Source organism: Uranotaenia lowii, chromosome 1 (assembly GCF_029784155.1).
Source record: "Uranotaenia lowii strain MFRU-FL chromosome 1, ASM2978415v1, whole genome shotgun sequence".
Classification (NCBI taxonomy): Eukaryota; Metazoa; Arthropoda; class Insecta; order Diptera; family Culicidae; genus Uranotaenia; species Uranotaenia lowii.
In genome coordinates, this window is record NC_073691.1 from 9403397 (window position 1) to 9417315 (window position 13919).

At 35.9% G+C, this 13919-nt stretch overlaps 3 protein-coding genes across 3 annotated transcripts; 2 read left to right on the plus strand and 1 right to left on the minus strand.

The window, feature by feature from the left end:
• The first annotated feature begins 3062 nt into the window (after positions 1-3062).
• LOC129740403 (uncharacterized) lies at positions 3063-8374 on the plus strand. The gene is made up of 3 exons (XM_055732062.1): positions 3063-4478; positions 7097-7815; positions 7879-8374. Exons 1-3 carry the CDS (start codon positions 4126-4128, stop codon positions 8073-8075), a joined length of 1269 nt encoding a protein of 422 aa, XP_055588037.1. The 5' UTR covers positions 3063-4125; the 3' UTR covers positions 8076-8374.
• Positions 8375-9107: 733 nt separating this feature from the next.
• LOC129754486 (B-cell CLL/lymphoma 7 protein family member B-B) lies at positions 9108-11658 on the plus strand. Its single transcript, XM_055750633.1, has 2 exons — positions 9108-9929; positions 10441-11658. Exons 1-2 carry the CDS (start codon positions 9464-9466, stop codon positions 10557-10559), a joined length of 585 nt encoding a protein of 194 aa, XP_055606608.1. The 5' UTR covers positions 9108-9463; the 3' UTR covers positions 10560-11658.
• On the minus strand, positions 10927-13768 carry LOC129754124 (endoplasmic reticulum membrane-associated RNA degradation protein-like). The gene is made up of 3 exons (XM_055750032.1): positions 13592-13768; positions 11733-13188; positions 10927-11487 (listed from the first exon to the last, which is right to left on the minus strand). The coding sequence occupies exons 1-3, from the start codon at positions 13752-13754 to the stop codon at positions 11343-11345; spliced, it is 1764 nt and encodes a 587-aa protein (XP_055606007.1). The 5' UTR covers positions 13755-13768; the 3' UTR covers positions 10927-11342.
• Between the last annotated feature and the right edge of the window lie 151 nt (positions 13769-13919).

Below are 13919 nucleotides of genomic sequence, written 5' to 3' on the forward strand. Positions count from 1 at the left end.
TTCTACTTATTCTTCGATTTATGTATAAACTTGTGAATACAAAAAAATCAGGTTCTTGGATTTATATACAAATGAATCGTTTTGAATCGTTCAATATTTATACAAACAAATTACAAACTTCATTACCCCTTCCTCACATTCCATCATTTTTCAAAGGACATTTCAATGTACAACGAACAAATAACAAGTATTATTAATCAAAAAACATTCTAGATAAACTTACCTATTTTGAAAAGTAGGTAATGAAAAATTGTTTTCATAATCATCCATCCAAAAAGTATTAACGAAACAAAAAGAAAATTCAGATACACCCTGTGTTAGGATCGTTTCACAAACAAACACCGAACGGCCGGCCGGTAAGCAGCAAGTCCGATTTGATGCGCGAAGAAAATGCTGTTTCAAATCTGGAACTCGTAGATTCCTAGTAATCATAAACATTACCCAGCTAACATGAAATCGTAATAGAAATGATAATCCAAATCGAATATTAAGACATTTTCAATAACCATCGTAAACAAGCTGGTATTGAGTGATTTTCTATCATTCATTTACGAGAAGCTTTGCCCAAAAAAAGTTGAATCGGATAGCAGTTTAGTCAATTCGTAAATATGTCTCCAAATAGTTGAGAATACGCTAATTCGACATTTACGATTTGAGTAAACTGATTTGCGATAAATGGGCGATCCTTCCTTCTTTCTTTCTTTGACCGGTTCGTAAACAGAAAATCTCACATATAGAGCTATAGCGCGACACATTTCAACTGATGAGTTGGCATAGTGGTAAGATACCGGACAGACAACTCGGAGGCTGGAGTTCAAATCTCGGTCGGGGAATTTTTTTTTTTTCGTTTTACTCAATTACTTCAAATCGTATATTTTGCATTTTGTGGGGAAATCGAATCGTTAAAATCTTGTCATTGTAGATATATCGCCTCCACTTTTATAGCTATATGCTATTTTGGTAAGTTTAATACAATCTTTTCATCTGGTATATTCGTTTGATTAATTCTGTTGTTCCTGCGATATACCCTCTTAAATGTTTGCTGGGCCCAGCTAACATGAAATCGTAATAGAAATGATAATCCAAATCGAATATTAAGACATTTTCAATAACTATCGTAAACACGTTGGTATTGAGTGATTTTCTATCATTCATTTACGACCAGCTTTGCTCGAAAAAAGTTGAATCGGATAGCAGTTTAGTCAACTCGTAATTATGTTTCCAAAAAGTTGAGAATATGCTAATTCGACATTTACGATTTGAGTGAACTGATTAACGATAAATGGGCGGTCCTTCAATTGACACTCTCTCCGGTTTCTTCCTTTGGCCGGATCGTAAAAAGAAAATCTCACCTATAGAGCTATAGCGAGGACCATACCAACTGATGAGTTGGCATCGTGGTAAGATACCGGACTATGAACTCGGAGGACTTTAGTTCAAATCTCGGTCGAGGAATTTTTTTTTTCATTTATTTTGCTTTTTGTTGGAAAATCGAATCGTTGGAATCTTGTCATTGTAGATATATCGCCTCCACTTTTGTAGCTATATGCTTGTTTGGTAAGTTTAAAACAATCTTTTTATCTGGTATATTTGTTTGATTAATTCTGTTGTTCCTGCGTTATACCTTCCCAAATGTTTGCTGGGGTACGTGTTTTTTTTCTTTACGTTGCGAATTATTTCAAAATTTTATCTATAATTCATGAAAAGTGAAGATAAACGAGGGTTATATATATTTTTTTTTTATTTATTTATTTGATCATAAGGATTTTAACACCAGGATGTCATTCATCCCTCAAGGGGGGGGGGGGGGGGGGGGTTATATTTGGCCCTTATTCTGCGCCGCGCGTGACGTGATGATTGTCACCTCACCTCGGAGTCACCGTGAGATTTGTCACCTTATTCCCGGAGTCGTTCCGAGTAAAGTGACAGAGGTTCATTCTAGGTGAGCGACCGAATGAACACATCTGTCAAAATGGTAGAAATTGTTCTGTTTTGATTAGTTTTTGCTCGCGATTCGAATTTTCCGTCCTGATTTTTGAAGTTGTTAGTGAGAATTCCGGTGCGGTAAAGACCACCAACGGGTTATATCGTGACAGCAAGGAAATTAGAAGAAAAAACGAGCATTTTTGTGCCCTCAAGAGTGTCAAGAGAAAAAACCTGAATCCAGAACCTGCGGAAACAAACGCACAATTGACGGCTGCTCTGCTTTAATCAACCAATGCACAAAAGGCTAATTAAAGTAAATAAAATGATTTTATTTAATAAAGCATTGATACAAATGAAAGAAGCGAATTCAATTGATTTCTATATGACGGGTTATTTTTCTTTATAACCTCCCAGGAAATTCATTTTTGTTTAAATGTTCTGACTTGTCGCTTATTGATACCGGTAAACCTCACCTGTATCCTTCACTTGAATTCCACATTATGAAAAATATTAGCATGGCATATTATCATAAAAAAGTGAAAATAAAATTAAAAGTACCAATATTTGATTTTCAAAGTTTTCGTCATTTCATCGTTTTAATGTTTCGCAAATCAAATTCCAATTAAAACTGAATTTTGGATTTCATTAGGAGATCATACTTTCCATTCAGTATTGCAATTCAAATGACATATTTTAGATAGCAAAGGAAAAGTTTAAATATATTTAAAAATCATATTTGTTAATAAATTTGTTTCATTTTGTTTCCAAAACCATCATTTATTAGTATAATTAACTATTTAGAGCCTAACATTCTGATTTACATTAATTTTCGATTAAATTTCTTTCTCGTCACCACCTGAAAAGGTACCGACAATTCTCACCTAAAATCGTCACCTAAATGCGACGATTCTCACTCACGGTGACTACGAGAATAGGGTGAGAACTCTCAAAGTTCATCCGAAGTGACGTTCCTCACCTAAACCGACTACTGGAATAGAGTGACTCGGGTGACTCGACTATCATCACGTCACGCGCGGCGCAGAATAAGGGCCTTTGATAAAATAGCTCCTATTTATACGTCGAATTTTACACTTGATGTTCTTACCATTTATATTCAAAAACAGTGAAATTTTAGACGAAAAAAGTGATGTCCGGAGAATCATACCCCCCAGTTTCAGATAGCTTTTAAGTTTTAAATTTGCTTTACGTGTTATCTTGTGGAGAATAAACTAAAGTTTCAGGAAAAGTTAAAGGGTTTGAAGAGAGATACCTGAGATGAAGATTGTGTCAAATCAGTAGTTGGTTAATGTCTGCGTTTGTGTGAAGACGAAGAGTTGCATGGAATTGATAAATTCCTGAACCAGTTCGATAAACCAGGATTGGGTGAAATAAAACATTTCCTACAAAGAAGAGTTTTACTTCCGATCATTTCGCAAACGTATCAGAAATTAGTTATTTATCTTAGAACACTTATTATTATGATGTAAATGTGAAAAAGTCAATAAAAAAAATGAAACAACTCAAATAATATCATCAAAATGGTTAACACTATCAAAATTAAAAAATGGCAAAAATTACAACAATAAAAAAGTTAAAAAATTACAAATTTTTTAAAAATTACAAAAATTAATTGGATTACAAACATGACCAAAAAGACAAAAATGGCAAAATAGATCAAAATTACAAAAAAGGACCACAATTACACAAACTACAAAAATGATGAAAAAGACAAGAATGACGAAAGCGACAAAAATTATCGAAAAAACTACAGAATGTACAAAAAGTGAAATGAAGTGGCGCCGAAATACTTTGAGATCACATTTCTTAGAGACGCCTAGAGCCGCATAACCAAATTCAAACACGTGCATACTGAGAGAATACTGGAAGTGAGGCTTTTCCACATTGACTTAGAAGCAAGCTCCCAAGATGTATGAAAACAATCACATTATACCCTAGTCATCACCGTTGATGATAAATAGCTTGACAACCGCCTCAGCGCTACCTGTCCTCCGCGTGGATTTAATATGCCGACTCGGATATCATTTGGTGGATTACTGTAATTATGTACACATATTAAAGCTTCCTCCTAGAGTACCTACATTATACTAATAGCATCTCATTCGAGAAGCTATGATGATCTACCGCATTTCCCATCCAGCTCGCGATCATCAGTGAAACGTTAGTGGACAATCTATTGGAATGGCCAAAATTCCACCCTTCATCAACGCCCAGCTTCTGCAGGCGGCACTCGAAGAGGGATTGAACTTTCCCCGGCGCACCGAGGGGGTCCAGGTGCAAGAATTTACCGCCCAATGTGCGACCAGTGCCGGGGACAATTTCCTGAGTGATGTTTTCCGAGTGTGGGTGCAGTTTAGCCGAGTCGGATCCACTCGGAACGAGGACGTGTCGCTGATCGTGAAATGTATGCCAGATGGAGGACCCCGTGGGTCGCTGATCGAACAGTTGGATGTGTTCCGGAAGGAAATCTACATGTTCCGTCGGGTGGTTCCGGAACTGAGCCGGTTGGCCGGTGGGGAAATGTTTGCTGCCAGGTATTTGCCCTTGAACCCTTGAATTTCTATCGGTTAAGTATCTGTTAATGGTTGAGTTGATTAGGGTTCAATTATGAAGTGGTTTAGTTCTATTTGTCGATTACATATTAGATGAAATCAACATCGAAAAGATGAATCCATTATTAAGGTCGTTAGACAGCTTAGATAAAGTTATCAAGTTGACTTTTTAAACAATATACGATCAGCTTTAAGAGATTAACATAAGACGTTTTTAAGGGAAAGTTTCTACAAACCTTTAAAATCTCTACTCCTATTCAAAAAGTAACCACTACGCTCTCCCTAAAATTTTTGTTAGTGTTCGAATTTTGAAGAAATTCGTTGAAATTATTGTCATCGTTCCAATATACTGAAAACTGAGACTTTCGAGAGCCTAAGTATGTTCTATGAAAATGATAATCAAATTAACTAGAAAAAACTAAAATTTTCGTTTTGAAAATCTGTTCATTGAAAATAAGATACAGCAAAGCAAAAATTGAATGTATTTTTTTCAAGCAATTTTTTTTTTCATTTGGAAGATTGGAGATGGCGGTCAAAACTTTCATTAGACCCCAACATATTTATACATTTTTGGAAAGATGTATTCTTGCCAATTCCAAAAATCAATGAAATACTTAAATATAACAAAGCTATCAAAAGTTATACAATCTTTAGAAATAAAACATGTTTTTGCATTTTTTTTTCATTCGGGTTAAATTTTCCCTTAGCGGATATTTTGCGAACAGCTTTTTAGGTTCAATTAGAAAGTATGAAAATCTTAACAGAAAAACAAATCAATATTTATCAATGTTATATAACATAACAATATTTTTGAAATTGGTAACAATTATCAAAGTTATTAAATTGTTTAATTTGTCAGGATTATAATTATCAAAACTTTAACAATTTGTTAGTGTGTTAGTTAGTGTGATGTAAACTGGGAAATGTTCAGAGTTTAAAATAAAATGGCATGTTGAAAAAAATGTCAAAATTTCCAGTTTATTGGAATTATAAAGTTTGAGTTCATTGCCGGAACAATGGTAACTGTTAAAATTTGAATGTTATCAATGTCCAAAATTAACAAATGTTCAAAATTAACGGAAAGTACGGAAAAAGCAAATGAGGGATTACACATTTAATAATAATTTAAAATATATCTAACAATAATTACAATAAACTTGGAAAAAAAAATCTAAGGAAAATAACAAAAAATGATAAAAATTACAGAACTGACGGAAATAACAAAAAAGACTTGATTGATAAAAATGACAAAAATATTCAAAATGGCAAAAATAATAAAAATGATACAAATGACAAAATGTCGAAGATGACAAAAATGACAAAATCATAAAATTGACACAAATGACAAAATGACGAAAAATGACAAAAATGTCGAAAATGACAAAAATGACAAAAACGAGAAAAATGACAAAAATAACACAATTGACAAAAAATGACAAACAAATGACCAAAATGTCAAAAATGACAAAAATGTTCAAAATGACGAAAATGACAAAATGACAAAAATGTCGAAAATGACGAAAATGAAAAAAAATAACACAAATGACGAAAAATGACAAAAACGAGAAAAATGACAAAAACGATTATTATTCTTTTATTTATTTACATAGTATTCCGTCTCACGGCATAACTTGACGAACATAATTCCTAAAATTCACTCGGTCCATGGCAACCGTTCTCCAATTTCTCGGAGAACGGTTGCCATGGACCGAAAAACGATAAAAATGCCAAAAATAGCACAAAGGCCAACAATGACAAAAATTACAAGACTGTAAAAAAGACTAAATTTACAAAAAAGACAAAAATCACAAATAGGTAAAAATAACAAGAACAACAATGAAAATGACAAAAGAACAAAAAGGACTTAAATTAAAAGGCAATAATGAAAAAAATAAAAAAAAAATTACACAAATTACAAAAAAGATAAAAATTGCAAAATTGAAAAATGGCGAAAATGACAAATGGAGCCAAAGGGATATAAATGCATTAAAGCTTATATCGAGAAAACACACATTTAAGTTGTTATGTTCGGCTATTTTCGTTGTATTTAACTTCCTAATGTAGAAGTATGTAAATAAAATTTATAAAATCTGAAAAAATCTAAATTTGTTTTGAAATACGAAGAACTGTTTGGCATTATTAAATCAAAATGAATCATTTCTACACTTGTATCCCACGGACTTTGAGGGCCCCAAATATGAAAAAATTACAAAAATTATAAAAAAGACAAAAATAACAAGAACAGAACAATGACAGTTATGATAAAAATTACAAAAATGACGAAATGGTAAAATCAAACAATGACGAAAATGATAAATGTTACAAAAATGATCAATGTTACAAAAATGATAAAAATGACAAAAACTACAGAAATTCTAAAAAACAAAAATAATCACAAAAGTGACAAAAATGGAAAACACGATAGAAATGATAAGGAAGACCATAATGAATAATTTTAAAATGCCAAATATTACTAACATGATTAACAAGACAAACATAATTTAATTACAGAAATGACTAAAATAACACAAACTGGAAAGAAATTAACCATTAATTTTCAAATATTACAAAAGTTTAAAAATATTTCGTTCAAATTACAGGCTTTTCTACGCCACCGAAACCCCGATCCGCATGCTCATTTTCCAAGATCTCAAATCGCTAGGGTACGTGATGGCCGATCGCTCAACCGGGGGAGGTCTGGACATCAACCACTGCACGGTTATCATGAAAAAGATAGCTAAATTCCATGCCGCCTCTATGACCATGCTGTATCAGGCTGATGCCGGAAAGATGGAGGAACTCCAATCCCGTTTCCGATATGGCCACGTTAACCCAAGCTTAAAGGTGGAGGAGAATGTCGTGCTCGGAATATTGATCGCCGGCCTGGACACGTTGATTGACTGTGCGGAAAAGTATTGGACCGAAATGGAACCTGAAGTCCTGCAGAAGCTGAAAACGATGAGACCGCGCTATGCCGATCGGGTGCTGGAATGCCTGTACCGGAAATATACGGATGGATTTCGGGTGCTGAACCATGCCGATCTGTGGAGCAATAATATTTTGTTTCGGTATGATTCAAATAAGGTACCGTTGGATGCGGTTTTCGTTGACTATCAGTTGAGTTTTATCTCGAGTCCCGGAATCGACTTGAACTATTCTCTGATGAATTGTCCCACTTTCGAGGTGAGGGAGTTTCAGAAAGATGCATTGCTGGAAGTTTACTATCGACAGTTAGTAGATTCCTTGAAAAAGTTGAACTATTCCAGTATTCCCACCGTTAAGGATGTCCAGAAAGAGTACAAACGAATGGAATATTTCGGTAATTTGTGATCAACATTCTTCAATAATTTTTTACTGAAATGTTTGTTTGGTACTTTGATAGGTTTAGTGTCCGCGATCTCAATTCTGCCAATCGTGACGATGGACTGTGTTCCAGACGATCTTGATGTCAGCTTCGATGCGCTTGCCGACGAGCGGAAGGCCGAGCAGCTGCGTCTTTTCCAGTACAACGGTGCTCGGTATCGGAAGGCGATAACCGTGGTATTGGAACGCTTCCATCGTGAAGGTTTGCTGGATTAATTGTGTACGTCATTTTTTTTTTTTATTTGGATGGATTTTAACTTCTAAAAATCATTCATCCCTCAATTTTTTTTGTTCGTCATGCTTGTATCTTGTATTGCCAAAGTTATTTAATGTCGATTTTGAAGTAAGTTTTTTTAATGTTAAAAATATATGTAAAAAAAATGGTGAATTAAATGGGTGTTAGTGGACAGCATATTTGTTAAATCTTATTTGTTAGAGGCCATTCAAATATTACGTAACAAGTTTAGGGGGAGAGGGGGTATAGCAGTTTATTACGGCTTGTAAATTTTGAATAGAAAATCTGAAACGAATGTGTTAAGTAGGGGAAAGGGGGGTCGAAAATGATCGAAAATTGTGTTACGTATTTTTAAACGGCCCTTTCAGAAATGTAGGAGTGTCGAGTCCTGTTTGTTGCAAAATATTTTAACCAAATTAATAAAAAAATAGTTTTTCAACACTCAGAGAAATCTTGGTGTTTGAACCAAAAAAAATTATTTTGATTCTAAAAAAATATTTGATACAATGTATCATGAGTTTTATTTTGAAGAAACATTTTTGAAACAAAGGATTTATTTTTTGAACTAAAAAAATACTTTGAATCAAAGAATTTGTTTTAATTTCAAAGGTGAAACATTCTTTGAAATAAAGGAAAAATTATTAGAGACAAAGGATTTTTAATTTGTCCCAGAATCAAAGTATAATTTTCCTTTGTTTGGCGACCAAACAAAGAAAAAAATCCTTTGTTTTAAAAAAGATTTTCGTTGCGTGAATTTTGTTTGAGTCAATATTAACCAACTATTTGAAAAATTGATTTTTTCGAGGAGTTTTCTTTCGAAAATTGTCTATTATTATTTAGAAAATACATATTTTCCAAAAATTTTTCAAAGTGTATATTTTCGAAATTCACACGCGCAACATCGACAATTTCGATTAATGTTGCATCATTCACGATGCGACGCAACATAAATTTGAAGTTTCTCTCGTAAATGTTGCACGCACGAGAGCTACATGTTCGAAAAACAAAAAAAACTGAAATTATTCTGCTCTCCCATTTTCTCGCTGCGGAGTCCATTTTTGTGCGTGTTTTGTGCATTTGGTAAAAATCTTGCAAAAGGCAAAACATAACAAACAAACGACCTGCTGGTGCGGTGCATCTGCACGAAACGAAACCGTCGGTGTTCCGGATTACCTGTGGTGGAAGCTTTCGCCGTTGGCTGGATGGGATAGTGTAGTTCGGATTTTTTTCATTCGAAGACGAAAAGCGAAATCCCATCTGGTCATTGATTTTTCCCTTGCTGTTGCCTGTGTGACTGGCTTCTGCTGCTGACGATTGGTTTACCTCACCCTAGGCGGAAGGTTCTCAATTTGGGTAGAAAGAAATCAAAATGGTAGGCGTTTCGGCCTCGGAGCGGAAGGATAAATCGGTCCCCCATCTGTCGAGGAGCGTGCGGGCGGAAACCCGTGCCAGCAAGAAGGATGACGTAAAGAAGTTCATGCTGTCGATGGACCGTGTCCGAAGGTGGGAGAAAAAGTGGGTCACCATTGGGGAAACGTCGATGAAGATCTACAAGTGGGTTCCGATTTCGTGCAAAGAAAACAAGAAAGGTGCAGGGTCAGGTGGTCTGCTGAAAGGCGTTACGGGGAACGGTGGAACCGGAACTGGCGGAGGTGGAGGGGGTGGAACCGGAAGTGGTACCAACGTGAGTGGAGGAAGCAGCGCCGTGGCCGCCGTCAATAGTAGTAATAGCAACAGCAACAGTAGCGAAAATAAGGAAAACAGTCGAAAACCGACGGGGACGGATTCGAACTCCAATTCCAACTTTGCGCTGACCACGGAGGATTCCAATACCTGTAAGTAGAAGATACGTAGGGAAGGTTTTTTGGAGATCATACATCAAACGTAGACTTTCTAAATGCTGGATCTAATTTTACCGAATGTCTATCGTTATTCAAAACAATATTCGAATTGTGACCTTGTCATACATCAGTCCTTAGGATCAGATTGCGAGCCTTTATTCAAATTGAAAACTCCATTTCCTAGATCCAATGGATTTGAGTTTCTTATACTTAGTTCAGACGAAAGATTCAGATTACAAAAATGAAGATTCCCAAAACAGAAGACAGATTTCAAAAACAGATTCTAAATTCCAAAAACATAAAAAACGAAATTCAGATTCCAAAAGCAGAATTTAAATTTAAAAAAAAACAGTATCCAGATTCTACTAAGAAGTTCATATTCTATTCAGACTTCAGGTTGGAAATGTTTCTTAGCTGAGCTCGTGAAACACTTGAGTGTAAATTGAGGACATATCCAATGTATGTATGAATTTGAATTTTAACTTTATATCCATTATTTTTGCAGGCTTCTCCCTCGTCAGCGACTCTCAGGGCGCGACGGAATTCGTCTCCAACATGCCATTCTCGGAGGACAGCAACTCGCAGGGCTCGGATAGTGTGCCGAAACGACTGAAAAGCGATTAGGAGGTACCGATTAGTAGTACGAGATATGGCTGATGCAGAAAGAACTGAAGGAATTCGGGATGGAGAACTGACCATCTACTTCCATCCGGGACCATCGTGAGCCTGTCCCTGTGCCGCGTGTTTTCTATTAGTAAGTGTTTTTTCTCTAAGTTTTACGTTCCCATTTTGCAAAATCCGAATAATGAGAACACATTCAGGATACCGACCTAAATTATGTGAGCACGCATTCGGATGTTCTTAAGAAATCGAACGCGTGTTGAAATACATTTACTTACCTGCCTGGTGGACATCCTCCGATGGATCGAGTGTTGTTGTACAAAAAAAAAAACCAGTGGCAATTTGTAATGATTGTGCTTGCGAAAAGAAGAAATTATGTAACAAATGAACACTCACCTAAGTTAGGTACCTACTATCTGCAAAGTCTCAGCTGGATCTTAGTTTTTAACTAAATATACTCTAGACGTATTCTCTAAGTAAGACAAACTCAACTAAAAAAAAATCATATTCACCCCCAGGCAATCCGCGCGACATTCTCCAGTAGGAACACTTTCAATGAAAGACGATCACAAATTTTGGATTTTTTTGACAAACATTAGTTGTGTCATAGTGCTTAATAATTTATTACGGTTTTTTTTGTTCCCACCAAAATCAGATTTGGTTTTTATTTGTCTGATGCGCGCAAACTCGTTTGTACAAATCAAGCTAAACAGTGGTAATTTGTATAAATTTCTCAAACACAAAACAAAAATAACAGCAGCTTAAAACCATCCTTTTTAAGAATTTTCAGCTCAACAGAAGCGATTGGTACTGTCTAGTTTTAGGGTACAGCTCCCGGCGAGTCGTCTCGTACAGGGGCTGCCAGACGTTGTTCCCCGCGTCTAGGTTGTTAGCAGCATTCTCCGTATATTTTAGAATAATCTTCATAAACCTGCGCGCGAGATATTGAGAGTTAATAAATACATAAACGTTTATGATTGAGAGGACGAGACGGTGATTGTAACGAAGCAAAAACAAAAATTATAATAATACAAACTTATTTGATCATTGGAAAAGTATGGCAAATAATATATTAAAATCAGTCAGATTTATGAAAACAGAATGGGGCATGGGTGTTTTTTGAACTTCAAATATTAGAGAACTTTCATTTGATTTTGTAGAAAGATATAATCTCACCTTATCACAGAATCGACTGCTCGAATTTCGTCTGCCTGAGATATGTAATAGAACATCCACCTCACGAGTTTGAGCACAAACTCCAGAGCTTGTCCAATTGCGGGTAACATTCGCACCATTCTTTGCAATGTTTTCCTTCCGCGAGATCTCAACTCTCGCCTCTCCAAAGCATGCAATTTTTGGACCAGCGAGCTCCGAAAGTTATCCATAGCTTGTCGAAGAACGTTCGAAATCCGTTGAAGAAACCCTACCATTTCATCTTCTCTCTGTGGTCTTTTGAATATTGAACCTCTAGGCAACAATTGTATATCCGGTATGAAAGGAACATCATCCTCCACCATTGATTTTCTTTCGTCAATTAAATCCGGAGGAATGCTGATTTCGGAACACTTTTCCCAAGAACGTTCACATTCGTCTAATCTACTGACTAAAAGTGCATTCGGGTGAAAAATGCTACTGTATCGGTACTGACGATCATTCGTGACCAAAAGATAACTAACGCCGAGAACTCCATCTGCAACGGTTTGATCAACCTGACCGTAATCTAGCTCCCCGTGGCTAAGTTTGTCCCGCAATCGAGAGCCGGCCACAGCCGACATCAGATCATAGGACAGCTCCAGAAGCGATTGACTGAAACAATCGTAAGTTCTGTTACGATTTCCTGTGGAATCCTTTTCTCCAAATATCGTGTCCATGATAATGTAGTACTCATCGATCTTCGCTCGGTAATCCCACTGATACAGTCCACCGTACAACCTCCGAAGAAACATTTCCAGCTGTGGGAGCACCAAACTGGTGCAGAAGTAATAATTTCCACTCCGATAAAACTCAAACGCTTTCATCCAAATGTCCAACTGATTTCCGTTGATCAGCTCGTGATCCTGTAAGGCACTTTCCAATTTCTTGAGATCAACCGTTTCCAGCTCCATTTGTTTCATCAAATCACTAACGTTGATCGAACAAGACTTCCATTTTAGTTGAAATCCTATACGGTTAAAAGTTTGTCCAATGGACGAGAGCATCCCAAAAAGGAAATTTCTGTAGGAGTTGTCTATTTCTGTTAGTGCGGGAAATCCGTGCCACAGCAAGTTTCTCAAATTCGTCCCATTTGGAGTTCCCAACAGCAGTCTCATTAAATAGATTTTTTCTGGCCCTAAAAATTCTACTAAAGTCTCGGTCATCAAAAGATCCCTTAGTAAGTGGGGTGGAACCTGACCGGTCAAGGTTTGGTAAACGTTACCCAATGCATATTCCAGTACAGAGGTGAGTATCAACGTTGCCGTTAAGTTATCGCTTCCACATGATAAATTGTGCGTTATTTCTAGCAGTGTAAGCCGATTGGTCCAACGTAGATTCTCCGGTTTAAATGGAATCGGAGGGATGCTAGCCAGGAAGGTGTGAAACTTCTCCGTAACAGCCTGGCAGTGGTCATAAGTAAGTTGTTCGTTGTGGGGTACTAAAAAATTCAGAAAATGGTTAATTTTTTGGTAAAAACCAACATGAAAACGAAAAAATGGCTTTTTCCTATATTCCATTCTCAAATCTAAAGTTTTTATTTCAGAAGGGAATCTACCAAGCAAGCCTCTCTAATTAAATAAATTAAAATTAAAAAAATAAATTAAAGTTTTTTATAATATTTTATATGAAGTGTGAATGGGTTCATACAACTTTTGCGAAAGTTAATCTAGGGTAAGTTTCTAACAAAAAAAAATAGTATCTTTTCCGATCGTGTATGTTGCAACGGTATGTTGCACGAAAGTTGTCACATTAGGCTGGATTGCCAAGAACAACTTCAACAACAAATTCACCATCAACAATCTAATATTATGATTTACCAGAAAATAAACCAATCTACCTACCTATGCAGTTGGCGAATAAACCAGCTACTTTAGTCCAATTGATCTCTCCTCGATTGTCCAGCCAGTTGACCTGTTTTGTTTGCTTTTCACCAGCACTTATTAGCAATAGTTCTTTTATTTGATCACTGAGAAAACTTTCGTGTTGCGTTCGATCAGACGACATTATGATGAATCACATCAAAAATGTTCAACTTAAACAAGCCGAACGATTAACGGAAAAGAATCTTCGTAAAAATTAGAAAACTTTATATAAATAAAACACAAACAATCAGGTATCATATTAAAAAAAAATAATTGTAATAGGTATCCATTCTAAAAGATTGATTAA

What these genes read in the sequence shown, in the direction of transcription:
- LOC129754124 (XM_055750032.1), bottom strand. Translation starts at nt 13,754, where the DNA reads ATGTCGTCTGATCGAACGCAACACGAAAGTTTTCTCAGTGATCAAATA. An exon ending in TTTATTCGCCAACTGCATAG is followed by an intron (nt 13,189 to 13,591) that starts GTAGGTAGATTG and finishes TGAATTTTTTAG; the next exon opens with TACCCCACAACGAACAACTT. An exon ending in GCAGTCGATTCTGTGATAAG is followed by an intron (nt 11,488 to 11,732) that starts GTGAGATTATAT and finishes TCTCGCGCGCAG; the next exon opens with GTTTATGAAGATTATTCTAA.
- LOC129740403 (XM_055732062.1), top strand. Translation starts at nt 4,126, where the DNA reads ATGGCCAAAATTCCACCCTTCATCAACGCCCAGCTTCTGCAGGCGGCA. An exon ending in GGGGAAATGTTTGCTGCCAG is followed by an intron (nt 4,479 to 7,096) that starts GTATTTGCCCTT and finishes TTCAAATTACAG; the next exon opens with GCTTTTCTACGCCACCGAAA. An exon ending in CAAACGAATGGAATATTTCG is followed by an intron (nt 7,816 to 7,878) that starts GTAATTTGTGAT and finishes GTACTTTGATAG; the next exon opens with GTTTAGTGTCCGCGATCTCA.
- LOC129754486 (XM_055750633.1), top strand. Translation starts at nt 9,464, where the DNA reads ATGGTAGGCGTTTCGGCCTCGGAGCGGAAGGATAAATCGGTCCCCCAT. An exon ending in CACGGAGGATTCCAATACCT is followed by an intron (nt 9,930 to 10,440) that starts GTAAGTAGAAGA and finishes TTATTTTTGCAG; the next exon opens with GCTTCTCCCTCGTCAGCGAC.